At 34.6% G+C, this 17,048-nt stretch overlaps 2 protein-coding genes across 3 annotated transcripts; both read right to left on the bottom strand.

The window, feature by feature from the left end:
- Positions 1-967: 967 nt before the first annotated feature.
- Positions 968-4,892, bottom strand: LOC111025382 (serine/threonine-protein kinase 54). The gene is made up of 6 exons (XM_022303233.2): positions 4,360-4,892; positions 3,350-3,471; positions 2,402-2,598; positions 2,110-2,284; positions 1,615-1,749; positions 968-1,457 (listed from the first exon to the last, which is right to left on the bottom strand). The coding sequence occupies exons 1-6, from the start codon at positions 4,670-4,672 to the stop codon at positions 1,251-1,253; spliced, it is 1,149 nt and encodes a 382-aa protein (XP_022158925.1). The 5' UTR covers positions 4,673-4,892; the 3' UTR covers positions 968-1,250.
- Positions 4,893-10,240: 5,348 nt separating this feature from the next.
- LOC111025381 (uncharacterized) lies at positions 10,241-15,982 on the bottom strand. 2 transcript variants are annotated; one of them, XM_022303230.2, is made up of 19 exons: positions 15,648-15,982; positions 15,420-15,457; positions 15,248-15,270; positions 14,592-14,698; positions 14,435-14,486; positions 14,191-14,275; positions 13,939-14,029; positions 13,704-13,742; positions 13,518-13,585; positions 13,368-13,430; positions 13,222-13,277; positions 13,059-13,141; positions 12,749-12,841; positions 12,554-12,655; positions 12,356-12,436; positions 12,176-12,267; positions 12,045-12,060; positions 10,881-10,991; positions 10,241-10,799 (listed from the first exon to the last, which is right to left on the bottom strand). In XM_022303230.2, the coding sequence occupies exons 1-19, from the start codon at positions 15,771-15,773 to the stop codon at positions 10,698-10,700; spliced, it is 1,428 nt and encodes a 475-aa protein (XP_022158922.1). In that variant the 5' UTR covers positions 15,774-15,982; the 3' UTR covers positions 10,241-10,697. The 2 variants fall into 2 exon arrangements, with proteins under 2 accessions (XP_022158922.1, XP_022158924.1); XM_022303232.2 differs by having other exon boundaries at positions 13,068-13,141.
- Positions 15,983-17,048: the final 1,066 nt, after the last annotated feature.

The raw sequence follows: 17,048 nt of genomic DNA, 5'->3' as shown, positions 1-17,048 counted from the left end.
GCTATTGTTAGCAACCCAACAAAATTGTGTCAAATAGGTCCTTATTTTTCTCACACTTAATTCTCCCTCTAGGGGTTGTTGAAATAGTGGGCGGCAAGATAATGATTTTTACATAAAAATATTATCAAACTTAATGAGGAAGCAATTTGGTGATATTTTGAGCTATTCATAACTTTTAAAAATTCATCTAAAGAGAACAACCCACCGGAAGGGCATACCTGAGGAGCACCCCCGGGAAACATAGAGATGCACGAAGCCGACCTATATCTCGAATCGAAAGAAAAATACAGGAAAGGAAAATGAAATATGAAAGAAAAAAGATGCTTTGGGAGTGTGAGATACGCAGACGAGGAGTACGCAGCCGAAGATGGGCCGCCCAAAACCTGGAGCTAACATTTCAATTGGAAATCCAAGTCAGATCGCGGTGAGACGAAAAAGGCAGACTGAAGCGGAGGATCACAAAATGCAACACAACAAGGGGCAAATCAAGCGCTTGCGCGAAAGAAGAAGCGAATCAATCAGAATGGAGACATGGAGAAGAGGCGAAAGAGAGATTTTTGCATTTATATAAATTTTATTTTATGCTAAATATTAAGTAATAATTCTAGTTTCTTGGTAGAGTTTTGAAGTCTAAGAATAGAATTGAAGGCATGATAGAAATTAGGAATTCAGCAAGTGATGAATCAAAAAGACTTTGTATCTTTTGTAATAATTTAAATCTCAATATTGAAATGTTTGTTTTGCTCAAAAATATTTAGAATCTTATCGAATATGATCTGGCATTATTTTTAAACTTTTTTCTCAACCCAAAGGGCTGAAAAAAAAGTTAAGAGAGCCCGAAACCGACCCGACCCGACCCAAGGTTTTTTCACCCCTAAATATATATATTGATTATAAGACCACCCTTTGAAGGGAAGTGCTGCCCAAATCTTCTTAGTAATGGTGCTTTGTAAATGTTCAATCCAAGTTAACAGAAGAACATTCATTAAAGCTCTTATCTTCCATGGAAAATTTACTCATTTTTTTTCTTCACAAGGAGAGGGAAGGTTACAAAATCCACACTACCACCACACATATTGCACAGCTCCTCTTAAACCTATAACCTTCACTCTACTTATTCCCTTCACTCTCAACTTCCAATTCCTTTTTCAATTGTACCAAATTACAATTTCAATATCTTCGATACTGCGTCATTGTTGTTGCTGCCGCCGTGCCATTGGTTTGCTCGAAGAAGAAGTCAAACACCATGTTCAAGGCCCCCGGTACCTGCGGAAGCAAAAACAGCCTTGAGACTGATCGAGGGGGATCATGCCTCCGCCCTTCGATGTGTCAATCGCTTCCAACATGGTTACCACCTCGTCCATCTCAGGACGCTTGTCCGGGTTAGCGTCCCAACATCGCTTCATTACATTTGCAAGCGAGCTCGGGCAACACCGAGGTATCTCTGGTCTCAGATTCTGCAGTTAGAGAAGATGGTCTTTCATCTTCAGCTTATACTAAAGTTAGGTACATTGTCTACTCAGAATTAGATATTATTGCTATTGCTATGATATGGATGAAATTCATTCACAATTTCACGAAACTAAAGATATCTGATATATCCGTTCGACCTACCTGTCGGACAACAGCTGATGTCACTTCTGAGAAGCTAAGGTCGGGATACGGCATATCGCAGCAGTATATTTCCCACAAACAGATGCCAAAGCTGTAGACATCACATTTCCTATTATATGGATTGCCATTGAGAACCTGTCAAATTTCCAAGTCATCTTGAAGTCAGGTCTGAAGGATTGCAGAAGCAAAAGGCCAACTGGTTAATAATATTAACCAAGTAAACAAACTAAACAGCAGTCATAATGAAGGACTAAATCTCAAGAAACAGGAAAATATTGATAGAATTGGGGCTTGTACAAGGCGTAACAAGTTTCTGGGCCAGGAAAGTTGCTCAGCGAACTCCACGCACAACGCACAGTAACTTATCTATCCCAAATTTTACAATGGAATATGTTTTCCGATTAAAAAAAGCAATTTTTGCATTGAGATCAAAGTTAAGCAACTACGGAGGCCAGAGAGAAGCACAGAATTGAAGAAGGCGATTCAAGCATATACCTCTGGAGCCATATAACCAAGGGTTCCGGTCTCGCCAGTCATATCGTTGGGGTTTGAGGCCTCAACACGAGCAACACCAAAGTCTGCAATTTTAACTGTTCTCGTTTTGTCAAGAAGCATATTTTCGGTTTTGACATCTCTGTGAACAATCTTCTGCGAATGAAGATAGCTCAACCTACAAATGGTAGCTCCCCTTGAGTTTAAGAAAGCACAAGTCTAATGTACAAAAAGTTGCAGAATTCAGAGTTCTGGGAGTGAACAAAAAACTAGAGATTCAGGATTCGAGTTTAACCCTCTCGCAAGGTCTAATGCTAGCTGTACGACTACTTTGAATGCCAGCTTTTTCCTCCGATTCTTTATAAGGTACGTTTTCAGAGCACCTCCAGGACAATATTCCACGACGACACAACAAATATTGCTCGGCATGCCAATTTGGCCATTTTCCGTTTGTATATGTAGATCTGAGGAGCCTATTGTTGCTCCTATAAACTGCAAAAGTTAATGTGGTTAGCAGAGAGAAACCACAAAAGTAACTCGAATCTATATCTAGTGGTTATTAAGAGCATGAAGACTTTCGAATTTTCATCCAATGGCTATTAGGGGACAGTCCAAATATGATACTTTTTTATTCCAAACACCGAATAGTGCAATTACAGTAATATCAGAAATTCAGCCAGTAGCTTGTCTCATTGCAGTTTTTTTTTTACTACCTAGGAGTTGGCGACCTACATACTCCATCACTTGGTGGAAGTTGCGTACCAAGATCTCAAGGTTATTCTTTAAGGCCCCAAGCCACTCAAGCTATCCCTTGGGGACTGTCTCATTGCAGTTTTAGACACCTAGTTTAAAGACTCGACACCAATAACGCAAATATCACTATTACTATAGTCTACTACTACATACTTTTTTGTCCTTTGCAAATATGAAAGATGGAATCAGTTGTTGACACAATACAGAAAACACCAGATGTATGATCTCAATAGTAATTATAGAATAAAAGGCAACATCAACATGATAAAAAAATTTGACAAGTTTCATACCTATAAGTAGAAGTGTTAATCCAAGGAGAACTTGGTAACTTTACAGGGGAAGCATTCATAATTAATTAGTATATTCATTAATGACCAAAAAAGAGGTAACAATCCTCTAAACCTTCATCCATTTAAAACTATAAACGGTCACGTCAAAAGCCAATTCTAAACAAAACAAGGAAGTTAGGAAGAACGCCATAAAATTTTACCTTTGTAACATTAGGATGGTCAAGCTTGTGCCAGACAGCAACTTCTTGCGTAAAAGCTGCTCTAAGAGAAGCGATTTCCGCCTCTGACCTATGACCCTCCTCCCCCCAGTCAAGAAGTTTAACTGAGGGAAAAATTAATGAACATTTAGACTTCTAACGCATTATTGAAACAGATGCCCCAAAGTTCATCAAGAATAAGGCAAAAATCAACACTAAAACAAAGCTTAAACGATTTCTAATTTTGGAAACCTAAAGATTGAGATGACTTTTGTTGTTTTTATTTTGTTTTTATAATAAACCAAGTTTTCATCGAGAAAGATGAAGGAGAACAAAGACAACAGACGAGCATACAGAAAGACAGCCCGCAAACGGAGTCCGGAGGCTAACTATGCAAGAAGGGACTCCGATTCAAATTCAAATTAATTTGTTGTTTTTATTTCAATTTTATGAGTAACTGTGTTTTTGAAAAAGGGTGCATGAACAATTAATAGGGACACACAAAAGTTGTAAAAAAAGAACAGAGCAGTAGTTAATGCAAGTAACTGTCGGCTCAAGCCAATCTCGTGAATCACGGTTTTGTTGAGGACAATATCTCCAAAAAGAAGAAAGAAAGAAAAAAAGAAAAAAAAGTTAAGCAGAACTCTGCCATTTCTAAAACAATGGATGTAGAAGAACAGAGCTGATTCTCATTTTGTCATAATTTCAAACATGATTAAGGCAAATCCTATCAATTCCTCAGCTATTCAAGCAGAACCCAGCAAAAAACTCAAAAACCCCATTTCATTTTTGAGCAAATAACGATACGCTAATCATAAACTGATCTTCCGCCGTGAACAAGGAACACCCAAATTCACCAGATGCGGATAATAAGAGAACCCACAATCAATGAAATAACAAAAACCAGAGAAAACAGAACCGATTGAGCGTTCTTCAACCATGCACTTAGGAACAGATTTTCCCAGAAAAGAAAAAACAATAACATACTACGAATTTGGGGAAATGGGGCATACCGGCAACGTCTTGGCCGTCATAAATCCCGCGATGAACAGTTCCAAAAGTGCCCCGAGCTATAACGCTCTTGATGATGAGTTTAGAAGGGTCAATCTCCCACTCCTGCCTCGTGATCGCCGGCCTTCCGCCTCCTCCTCCTCCTCCTCGTCCTCCTCCGCCGCCGCCGCCGCCTCCCTCCTCGTCCTCCCTCCTCTTGTTCTTCTCCATGGTCCATGCCTTGCTCAAATGTCTCTGCAACTGCTCGTCTAAGCTCTTCAGATCTATCTGATCCGCCCTCACATACCCACCTCCGGTTTCACTCTTCTCTTTCATATTTCAGTCTCTAGAAATCAATTGGACAAATTAAAAATCGAGGGCGGGCGCAGAGGGGTGGTTCCTCTTTTGGGTAGTGGAATGATGGGTTTTGTGTGTATTTGAGGGTGTAGAAGAGAGAGAGAGAAAGAAGAGAGAGAGAGAGAGAGAGAGGAGTGGTGGATTGTAGTTGTAGTTGTAGTTCTACTTCTTCTACTGTGTGTTTCCTCTCTCGATCATCCATGTGGGCGCATGGATTTTGGCTGAACACGACGTCTGTTTTTGACCCACATCGGTTTTTTCCTCCCTCACGAAAACACTATTTCAAACTCTCACTCTCACTTCCACTTTCTTCCATTTGACTATTCATTTCTTTGGATGAAAGTCCTATTCTTTCAATTGGACTGAAATTCCGACTTCTACCGAAGGGGCAAGATGCGCTCATATTTTTTTTAGTACAACGGGTTTAGAATTGAACTTTTGATCTCAAAGAAATGAATAAGATACCTTAGCTGTTGAGTTATGTTCGTGTTGGTTTAAATTAAGTTCATGTTGGCTTCTATTTTGTTGTTGAGTTTTAAAATGTTACACTTTTACCGTTGAATTTTGAGTTTAATTTCCATTTGGTTTCTAAAATTTAAAATATTGGACTTTTACATTTTAATTTTGAATTTAATTTCTATTTGGTATTTAGGATTTAAAATGTTAAACTTTTATCCCTATGTTTTTCACTCATGCTCGCTGAATTTTAAAATGTTGCATAGAATTAGGATCGTTTAATATTAATTTATATTATTTAATGCTTGCATGGTAAAAGTATTTATTTTTATAATATTTCAATAGGTGATGTAGTAAAAAGTATTAAAAAATTTCTCCCGTCCTTACCATTTTCTCTCCTCTAACCGACCGTCCTCCTCCTCACCCCACATCCATCTTTCCGCTTTTCCTTCTATACTATCGTCGATCACCACCGTTCGGTCCTCTACCACCTCTTTCGACCACCGGATTTGGTAGAAGCGAAAGAGAATGGGGAGAATAGAGTGGAGAGAAATAGATTTTCACATTTCCTTACCAATGGTTATGTTACGTGAGGGACCAAAGAGTGAACGTTAACACAAATTTATGGGTAAAAATAAATGAAAATTAAACCCAAAACTCTTTAGTAAATAGGGAATAAATATAAACTAAAATAAGTAAAAAATCATGCATTAAAAATTTATATTTTTGAATATTATATTATTTAAATGTATGTCCTGTTGAAAATATTATTTATATAAATGTATGTGATTAATTTTTCTTTTTCCGTTTTCAGGGGCACATGCACCTGCAAAAACAGTTAAAGTGGAAGTTATGAACTGAAGATGATGCATTATTTTAATTTTGCTGTGTAGATTTACGCGGGAGGGAGCAATAATTAATTAAGGATTTGTTTGACTTAATTAATTATGGGGTTTGTGTACGAGAATGAGCTGTAAAAATCTTAATTAAAGTTTAAATTTAAGAATATCTCAACGTCATTTTTTTCATCTTTTAAAAAAAAAAACATCAGTTTTTCAATTCGTGGTAACTTGAAAGAAATAATTGTATAAGTTTAATTCGAGGGAGTAGAAATCAAGAAATAATATAGGGATGAAATTTATTGATGGGACCTACGAAAATCATCTTTAGTAATTTCATTCCTCTTTTAAATTTCATCTTTCAAAACAAATGAAATTTTCCTTTAGTTAATTATTACCCCAAAGTAACTGTTTTTAGAATACACAACTTTTATAAATCAATTCCTAAAGATTCTTGGTGGAGATCAAGAGATCACCACTCACGTTTTATTTGGATGTCAATTTGTGAAGACAGTATGAAATGATGATCTTTTTTTGGTCCACCCAAGACCTATTTCTTCTCTAAGGACTTAAATTTAGCTACAATTATAAATTGAGCGTTATGGAACGATCAAGACCTACACCACATAAATAAAACACCTAAAATCTAAAATAAAACACTTGAAATCCAAGAAAATTTTCATTGGATTCTTCAATCTCACAGCACAAAGTTCTATAATATAAATGTGATTTCAGTGAAATATGGCAACAACTTCATTCGACTCTGTTCCACCTCCAAAGTTGGAGACACTAAATACATATGCCACATGTTACAATTGAAAGGATTCGACTAGTCTAGACATCGTCCTATCGCAATAGTTGCAATACCCTAGACAAACCGAATTATTCACAAACTATATACCCCTTTGTAAGTTGAATTGTTGGCAGTTATTAGGGGTCCGCTTCGAAAAAAGTATCAATTGGACTCACCTTGAAGTTGTATCTTTATTGCAATTCATTATCTTGCAAACATACAAACAACTTTTGGGGGACCAATGTGATTAGGTCTTTTACATCCTTCAATTAACTCTCTTTCATTTTAATTCGCTTTCTGCATGTTTGATAGAAGTTCAACAAAATAGCAAATCTTTGGACTGAAAAAGCCCCTCTCTATTTGCACCTTAGTTTTTTCTTAGATGACTCCACTCCTTGGTTGGTGATAAACCATTACACTGGATGATAGACTTTTAATTATACCCCAAGTGGCAAGTTCAATTTAATGAATGATATTGACCTTATAACCTAAAAAAGAAAAAAGAAAACTAGAGATAGAAGATGCAAAATTATAAATTATGATATGCTCTCTTTTTTCTATTTTGATATCTATATCTATAAGCTCATAAGATATTAAATTCTAAATAAGTAGTCATCATAGTTTGAACCTAAAATACTAAACATAAAATTCAATTTCTTCAACCTCTGATGTCAAGTATTTTTAGTCCTAACATGTTAAATTGAGAAAAATATTTCTTAAATACAGACTTTGAAAGGTGTAAAATCTTAGCTATAAATATTTCTTAAATACATATTACAAGGAAAAAAGTTCAATTTCAAGGTAAAAAATAAGAAAAAGACCTATTAAAAATGTTGCAGGAACACGAACACGAACACGAACACGAACACAAGGATATGAATTTCAGTTAGGTAGACAAACAATCAATACACACCTGACATTTATGGTGTATATGTGGGATGTTGTCAATTATTTTCCATTTATGATTGAAGAATATATTGCTTATGTAATTAAATGTGCTCCAATGTTTGTGGCGAGACAGATCCCCACTTAGCCTCCAAAAAGAATGAAAAGGAGAAATATTATAACATATTTTAAAACGAAAAATAGTATTCTTAATACCCTTTTAGAAAACGAACAAAGAATGTTATTGATGTGAAGGCAGACAATTGCAAAAGTGACCTCTGAATTTTCAGTCAAAAAAATTTAAAAGTGACCAAATTTATAAACAATGAATAAGATGCTATTCCAGTGGTGAGCAATATGATGCTCTTCACTATATAATATAAACTTAGAATCTGCACATTTCACTGTAGCCTCTATTAAATTTGCTTCTCTCTCTCCTTAAAAAATTAAATAAAAAATATATATATCTTGGTTAAAAATTACTTTTTTTTTCTCTATACTTTCGTTGGGATAACGACTAGTCCATGAACTTTAATTTGTAACAATTTAGTTTTTGAATTTTATGTGTTACAATTAGTTTAAAATTTGTAACGATTTAGTATCTATTGTAGATAATGTTGTTTAGATTCAATGAGGTTTCTTATAAATGTGAATTGATGAAATGATGAAAGACCAAATGTGTTTACAAACTACAAAACCCCAAATTGTTATTGTCTAATAAAATTCAACATTGAATTTCGATAAAAAAAATTCCACTGTATGGACTAAATTGTTACAAATTTTAAACTACTAGCACTAATTTATTACCTACTAAAATTCAGAAATTAAATTGTTACCAACTTAGAAATACAAAAACTAAAACGTTACAAAATGTTCAGGGACTGATGAAAGTAGGAACTAAAAGCATCTTTTAACCAGGTATCTTTCTACCGTTTATTCTAAAATTCTAAAATAGTTTTGCTGCTTTCCCTCTCTCTAACTCACACCCCACTAAAGTTCCAAGTATCCATGATGCTCAACTTACCAATTTAATATTCTTCCAACTTTGATAATTATTTGAACTTTAAAAAATAATTTTAATTCTAATAAGTTGTTAATAATACTACTACTTAAAATGTTGATTAAACTACTTAGTAATTAATTAGTAATGATTAAGTATGACGTGCATAAAGAAATAGGCTAATAGAATAAATCCAAGGATAGACAGATCAAATATCCAATTTAAAATGTATTTTTCTTGCTTATTCCCTCGATTTTTTGATCGACCTAACCCTAACCTTATTTTTATCCTATTGGTTCACTCCCTTGTACGGCTTCATGACATATCATCAATTATTAGTTCACGCACTACAACCTATAATTTAACCTTCAATTAAACTTAGCTTTATAAATCTCTCTCAAATAGTTTTGCAAACTTTCCAATGGTAAACAAACAATGTTTAGTAATTTTTACCTGATCAATTTTACATATTCACCTCACAAATTCCATTACACTTGTGCATTTTTAGTTTTGATTCATTTTGGTTACTTTTCAAAATGAATATTTCGATTTCTATACTTTTAAAAAAGTAACAATTTTTCTCCCTTCATTTTTCATTTTTACCTTCCTCCTTTCTATCACAATGAACCATAGTTTAAGTACGTACCAAAATGAACCATAGTAATTTTTATATAAAATTTGTGTTAAAATTTTGCAAATAAGTACCAAAATTGTCACATTTTAAAAGTACAAAAATCAAAATGAACATTTGAAAGTAAAAAAACTAAAATGAACCATAGTTAAGTACGCTGATTAAAATAAACGAAGGCAAAAAGTACAAAACCAAAATTATATTTAAATTATTTTAACCTTAAATATAGTTACCATATAACGAGTACCAGAGAGGACAAAACATTGAAGTGGAAAAGTAATAAAAAGGTTACTATTTACTGCACCAAAAACTATTGGGTAAATAAGGGAATGAGCAAATTAAGAAATGTTCAATGCAGTAAAAGAAGGAAAAGACCCGTGAAGCCTAAGCTTTTTGACTTCAAGGGAGCACTGAAAGAGAAGAGATTAAAGGGGAGGGTAGAGTCACGGGGCTTAAGAGTGAGGTACCTGTTTTCTTTTCTGTGGATGGCTCAGATTTGAGGTGCCTCGTGAATTTCCCATGCATCCAGATTCACCCTTTTCCACAAACCTGCAACTTCTCCAAAACTCTTAGACCTTAGTCTTTACAATTACAACACAACAATACAAATGGCAGCACAATCAGATTATATCAACATGTAAGATGTAACCCGATTTTTTCGCAACATACCGTATGTCATGGAACTTTTTTTACCTGTGGAAAGACTACTGTTGTAGATTTTGTAAAATGTAGAAAACGATGTCTCTTAGAGAAGAAGAAATGATGCATTTTCTACCTACCAATAAATATTAGAACGCCTGCATTTTCTGAATAAGTCTTTCGAGCATATTTCCCATCTGAAAGGTCTATGGTTTGATCTCCACCCTGTAACAGTTGAACTCTGTCCAAAAAAGTTCGAGAGGTGTCACAAAGCCCAAGTACTAATATTGTTCAAACTTCAAAGTTGACAATTCCAAATCATTGTGTATAAGGCTAATATTGTTCTATATTGACATGACTTTATATAGGAACGTATGTGACATTACAAACAAGTCAGAGTATAGTAAGATGTACAATACTGAATTCAACAAGACAAGTATGCAAATAAAAACTTGTCAAAGATAACCATTCGCAAACTAAAAGCTGCCGGGCGAGATTGGGTATTCCGCAGACTCAAGATCTTCAGCATTTGTCCCAAAAGGTTGACAAAAAAACTAGCTGACCAAAAACTTTTTCGTGGCAGGATCCTCCAGCTAAACCAGCTCCAAATCAGTAAGGGATATCATGTACAATTCCTCATGAATCTAGTTTCTAGGAGGAAATGTCAAAATCACGAACCTATATAATCGTAAGTCTGTGTGATGTTATAGTAGTAGTAGTCTTATTTTGCGAAAGAATATAAGAAATCCTGACAAGTGATATCAAATGCGACGTTTCTTCTTCTCCGGTGTTGCATGAACTTGTGTTTTAATCCCATACATTTTCAACTGAAAGTTTTCAAATGCTTCTGAGATGGCTTCTACCTGTAAATTACATGGAAAGGTATTGGAGTTTGGGCACAGAAACAAAAACATGATCACCAATTTGCATCAAAGTATACAGACCAGTTCAGGTTTCTTGGAGTACACCCTTACTATCATATCTTGATATGATGTTGGCAGTAAATGGCTTATGCGATCATCAGAGATCTTGAATTTCTCGTCGCTTTCATAATCCTGTACAAAACCGAATTTGTTATAATACTGCAAAGAAACTTGATGGCAAAACAAAAATCCTGCCAAACAGAATTTTATCTTTTATTCTATATGAAGAAACAGATTTTTCAGAACGAAAAATAAGATATACGATATTTGTACTCGTAGGAATTAAATCTAGGTTGTCATTAAAGTTTTTACTGACATTCCAAAAGTGGACCCTGTAGTAATCACCATTCACCAATGATTCCCTTTATCAAGTTACTTTGTGTTCCTTCCAACCAAGGAATCCAATTTCAAGCAACATTTCAACTTGACTAGATGTTTGAAATATTAAATGCAGGTTAGTGTCACTTTTATCTAATATCGCAAAATTGTTGACAAAGAATGTTAGACACAACGTTGAAAATGTTCCAAAAATGGCAGGGGAAAATGTATGGAAAAAATTATCAAAAGAGAAGGTAAAGGGAATTTTCCTCTATAAATTATCAAAATAAGGGAAATTTTTATTACAAGAGAGAGGATCAAAGTTCTAACTATTATTAGATTGATCAACTGACACCATTTCCATATACAAGTCCCGTACTCATATGCCAAGAAATTGTTATAAGTGAAACTTGTGCCTCAACAAAATAGCTACTTCACATCTTTTATTTCAACCTCTTAATTTAACTGAGGAAAATGTTGAGTTCCACAGAAAAGTGGAGGTATCATAATCAGTGAAATTTTGGCATGTACTTAAATAGGTTGTGGTCAACTATTGCCATTTTTTTAATACAACAAACGTGAGGTATTGAGATTTAAACTTCCGACCTCAAAGAAACGAGTAAATGTTATTTACCACTAAGCTATATTCATGTTGGCCAAACCGTGGCCATGACACTCGTGAACATAATCCCTAATCAACAAGGTTTATGATTGACTGTATCAAAGGTGACATGTCATGTCACCTCAAATATAAAATTGCATGGTTGAATAATGACAAAGATTCACATAACAAAAAGTTTGTAAGCACTCAGAAGATCTAATTGGACAGTACCAAGGTTCAAATGGCCAATGAGTGAAGAAATGTACCTTGAAAAAATATATCCTGGAGATCGAATTCAACAGGCAGAAAAAGAGAGATCAAGTTAGCAACAAACAAATTATCACAACGACCGCATCAGGATGACTCCAAAAAGATGGAACTAAACTTTCTCAACAACCTGTCAAGAGGATTATTTCTACCACGTGTCAAGTCAATCCTAACATTGCTGACAGCAACATCCTCCTCTTGCAGCAGCACTCCACCATTTTTCTAAACAACAATGTCACGGACAATATTAAAATTCAGACTAAACTTTGTTACCCTATATCAAGCATGTATGCATAAAAGGTTTACAAACCTGAGAACAAACAATATCTTTGGCAGTTACATCCTTGAAATTTTCCAGTTTGTCTTTTGGGACGGCATATTCATTACAAAACTGGAAATGCAGAAAAGTTCACCACTGTAAGCTTAACATTGTACACATTTACATAAATCCAAACTCCACAACATAGAAGAGAAAAGGCACAGTGAAGAAAAAAAAAAATGACAAAACCTGGTAGAGATTTCTTCTTCGGATACGCAAAATCAAATCTCTCGATTCTTTTAGTTCTTGGTCTGGAGCTGTCTCGATTGTTTTAACTATAGTATCATCTAACTGCATTTTAAACAATAGGAGAAACACGGTAAGCAATTAACATAGAAAAACAATCACACGAGCAAGAGAATTCTGGTAAATGGCATTTCAAACCTTCCAGTACTGGGATGGATCATGGATGTGGGATGAAATTTCAAGGTAATCATTTGCCTTCAACAGAGCATCAACTAGCATAAGCTCAATGGCCTGCACAAGCCAAAAGCAGAAGAAATTTAATTTATTGTCTTCTCAGACTTTAATTCTATTTCTAGTTCCTAAAACAAACTATTTCTAATAAGTAAACGAATTCTTAAAAAATAATAATAAAAAATAGGGGTAGGATTGAAAAAAGAGGATAAATTTTGGCAAGGGAGGGAGTATTTAGCGTATAGACAAATAACTAATGTGAGTGAAGTATTCTCACCGTACGTACCTTAACTTTTGGATGCATATAGACTGTTCGATACAAATCAGCCCGAGTAGCAAACAACTTGTGAACAGTAAGATCTAGAAAATTACAACTCATAAACTACAAATTTAAAGGCAAAAAGTACTTCAAAGAAACAGATATTGCTGATGATACTGACAGTCCTTAGCCTTATAGCAAATTTCATCATCAATAACCCGCATAGTCTCCATCAACCTGCATGTAAAGCACAGACAACTTTTAGGGAACCCACCTTCACGCCAACTCCCCCCCAGGAAAAATATATTGATATAATTTCAACTATACCTCTGAAACTGAAAATTGCATCCTAGACCACAAGCTCGACAATCACGAACAATATAATCAAACCTAAAGTAAGTAATTATAATGTTTCAACTGGCAGACTCGTGTAATCAATTTTGAATGAATAATTTCGAAACATCAATAACCAATTACTTGTCCACATCAATTCCATTTCTTCCATTTGCAACAATGTCGTACAGGAAACCCTTCGCCCTTGAACCCTATTTATCACATAAAAAGTAGGTACAAACCATAAAATTCATTCCCAATCCCCTCCAATTTATCCGATCTTTTTCTCCCAGCAATTAATTCCCAAAAGAATAAAAACAAAATTCCTACCTTTGGCCGAGTAAATTCAGAACTAGATAGTATCATCTCCTGGCAAAGTCAATAAGAACCACCAACATTAAACTTTAAATCATTAACTGGTGAGGTCTGAACGTATAAGGCATCTTAACGGTTGACCAATATTTTCTGTTCATATTTTTTTAAATTATTTTAGTAGCCAATGTAAGAATGATAAGCATTGACTCAGAGAAAGAAGTACAGAATAGTTGGTACGACATCAGTTTACCTTAACTCTTTTTATCATTCCAGAATCAATATCAATGTGGTGCTCATCAACCATATAGTCAACCATCTTAACTGACATAAGTTCATGGGACCTATAATGGAAAAAATAAAAAAATAAAACAATCAAATACATGAAAAACAAATATAACTTCTGCATAACTAAGTAAATAAAACACTATTCAGGCATGTAATTCTTCCCAAGAAAAATACAGATTCAGAACCACAGGTGATCCATAATAAAGTTGCTAAGTACCATTCATAGTCACTGAAAACCTGGGGGATGAACTCGCGTTCAAACAGGTGACTAAAAGGCCCATGGCCCACATCATGCAGAAGGCCTACAAATTAACAAAGAAGTAATAAATAAACCAACAGACATCACACATAAAAAGTCAGATAAATTAGAAGTACAAATTAACAAAGGTGTAAAATACCAACAGATATCACACACGAGAAGTTGAATAAATTAGAAAAAGTACGTGAGACAGAAAAACTACCAGCAAGCTTCACTGTTTGGATATCACAGTGGTCAATATCAAGCTCTGCTCCCTACAAGATTAAAGACATCAAATCAACAAGAAATTGTCTTCAAAACTGCTTTATAAAAAAAAGTATTGCATAAGTAAACATAATATCAAAAAGAGTAATGTATACTTGATAATTCTTAAGCTTTTGAATAGCTTCTCCAGCAAGCCAATACACCCCTAACGAGTGTTCAAACCTAGAATGTACAGCTCCTGGATATACCATATGCGACGCACCTGAACATGTAACAAGCTTGATCGTAACCACATGAAAGTAATAGTATACATTGAATATAACTACAATTTATGCCAAACAGACTTGAGGTGGACCTTACTGTGCCACTGTCGAGAAGAATTTTCAGTCTAAAACAATCTTAAAAATAAGCTCTTTAAGGTAAAAATTCCTCACCATGTCACTGAGATATAAATTTTCTTGGTATTTCACTGGTGGCGATGAATAAGTACAAAATTTCCACAATATAGTCACCATAAACATGCCAATATATAATATCGAAACCAAACAAACGAGTGAAGCATGGGCTCCTCATCAGTAATGGTTGTTTGTTAACCTACAACTTCAATACAATGAGGAGCACTCTAAAAAATATTTGACTCAACGCTAAACGCATTCAGATTCCTAGTTTAAAACAGGTAGCCATGCTTCATTAACCGACAGTACCATATACAAATTTCCTAAATACATAGCGAACTTAAATTCCTGGATAAACAAGTACGGATACCAGATACATCATTCACGACAATAAATAATCGAGGACGAGAACTCACCAAGCTGTTTCAATTCACGAAGCCTGCAATACGGGAATGAATCAAATAAATCAGACTACAACTCATAAACAGTATCTTCAGAACCACTAACCAAGCCGTATCTTATTTTCTTCCAACTAGATACATTAAATCGAAATATAGAGGCAAAGAAATATCTCCAGCACTAACTCACCTCTGAAACTGCTCGGTATCAATAAACTTCAGAGAGAGCTGCAAGCACAGGAAGAAACTCAGAAAATCAAATTCCAAATCCGAGTAGTCGAAGGCACCGCAACATTTGCACAACAAAAACCAAAACCAGAACCGAATCCATCAGGCAGCCATTAAAGAGAGAAAAACACCAGAAAATTATCCAGATTACGGCTCAAAATCGAGCATTGGTGAGTGAAGAAGAGGTTACCGGATCGAGGTAAATGTTGCCGTGGACGTTGTCATGGACGTGCTTGAAGCAGCGGAGGTCTTGGAAGGAGGAGTTGAAGTCGTGAACCGGAGCGAGGGAGAGTTCGTCGTTGAGAGAAGCGCCCATCGGAAAACTCCGTCCGGCGAAGGCGAAGGCGAAGGGATAGAGAGAGAGACAGGAAGCGCGGATTTATGGAGAAAGGAAACGGAAAATTGAGAGGTGTGGAAGATGGAGTGAACGTGCTTTGGTTCGTTGCGAATGGGAAGATGCAGAGAGAGAGAGAGAGAGAGAGAGAGAGAGAGAGAGAGAGAGAGAAGAGACGTTTGTTTTAGCGGAGAAATGGAGTACAGAAGAGAGAGTAGTGGAGAGAAAGTGCCGCCAAAAAGACGTGGCGACGAATTGGGCTTTGCTAAATTCTAATTTTTAAATGTGATGGAAATGCGTTTTTTTTTTTTTTTTCCCGAATCGATTCTGTGGCTTAAACCGAGATTTATTACCGAAGAGCAAGACTCTGACCAGCATATAGTTTTAACGTAGCAGTTGAAAAATCACCTCAGACTTCTCTACTAAGGTTTCTTACCACTGGGTCAAATTTTTCATGTCTTTGATTTTATAAAAATGTCGATAGAAATATTAAAAAAGGTTTTAACTCAACTAATTAAAACATATATTTATTTAAATCTTCATCTACACATGTTGTATTAAACAAAAATATCAGTATCTATAAATATTTTTGAAAAAAATATGAAAAGAAAAATAAAATTTAAAATAAATATTTAAAGTACAAATAAACATTTCACTCTTTCTAAATAAGTTAAAATTTATTAATACCAATGATATTTTATTGATTTTTTTTTTTTTTGCACCGATCCATCTTTTATGTCGATATAGAACTCATTGAAATGTCAATGTAAATGTTGACATGCCAACGAAAATTTGAACACCTTGGCATTGTTGATCATTTTTGTCTTGATTTTAGTAATATATGTCAATTTTTATTCGATTAAACTACAAATTTAGTTCCTGAACTTTTACGAACATGTAAGTTGTTGACTTTAAACCGTACTTAATAGATTTCTAACTTTCAATTTTGTGTTTGATATGTCCTAAATAGTCCAAAAAATAATTAAAATTTTTTTATTTTATGTCTAATAGGGACATAATTTTTTTTTCAATTGTGTATCAGTACAAAATTAAAGTAAAGGTTCAACAAAATTGAAACGTGAAAGTTTAGAGATCTATCCTATATTTTTTAGAGTTGAATAACCTATTGGACAAAATCTTAAATATTCAAGGATTAAATTTATAACTTAATAATTTTACTCTAAAATTTCAATTGGGTTAAAAAATACATTTGGTCCCTATACTTTTGTTAAAGTTACGATTTAATCCATAAACTTT

This window comes from Momordica charantia (genome assembly GCF_013281855.1).
Source record: "Momordica charantia cultivar OHB3-1 chromosome 8 unlocalized genomic scaffold, Mcharantia_2.0 BLBB01000008.1, whole genome shotgun sequence".
Lineage (NCBI taxonomy): Eukaryota > Viridiplantae > Streptophyta > Magnoliopsida > Cucurbitales > Cucurbitaceae > Momordica > Momordica charantia.
Note: the sequence above shows the minus strand (reverse complement) of the source record. Positions and strands in the feature narration are given on the sequence as shown.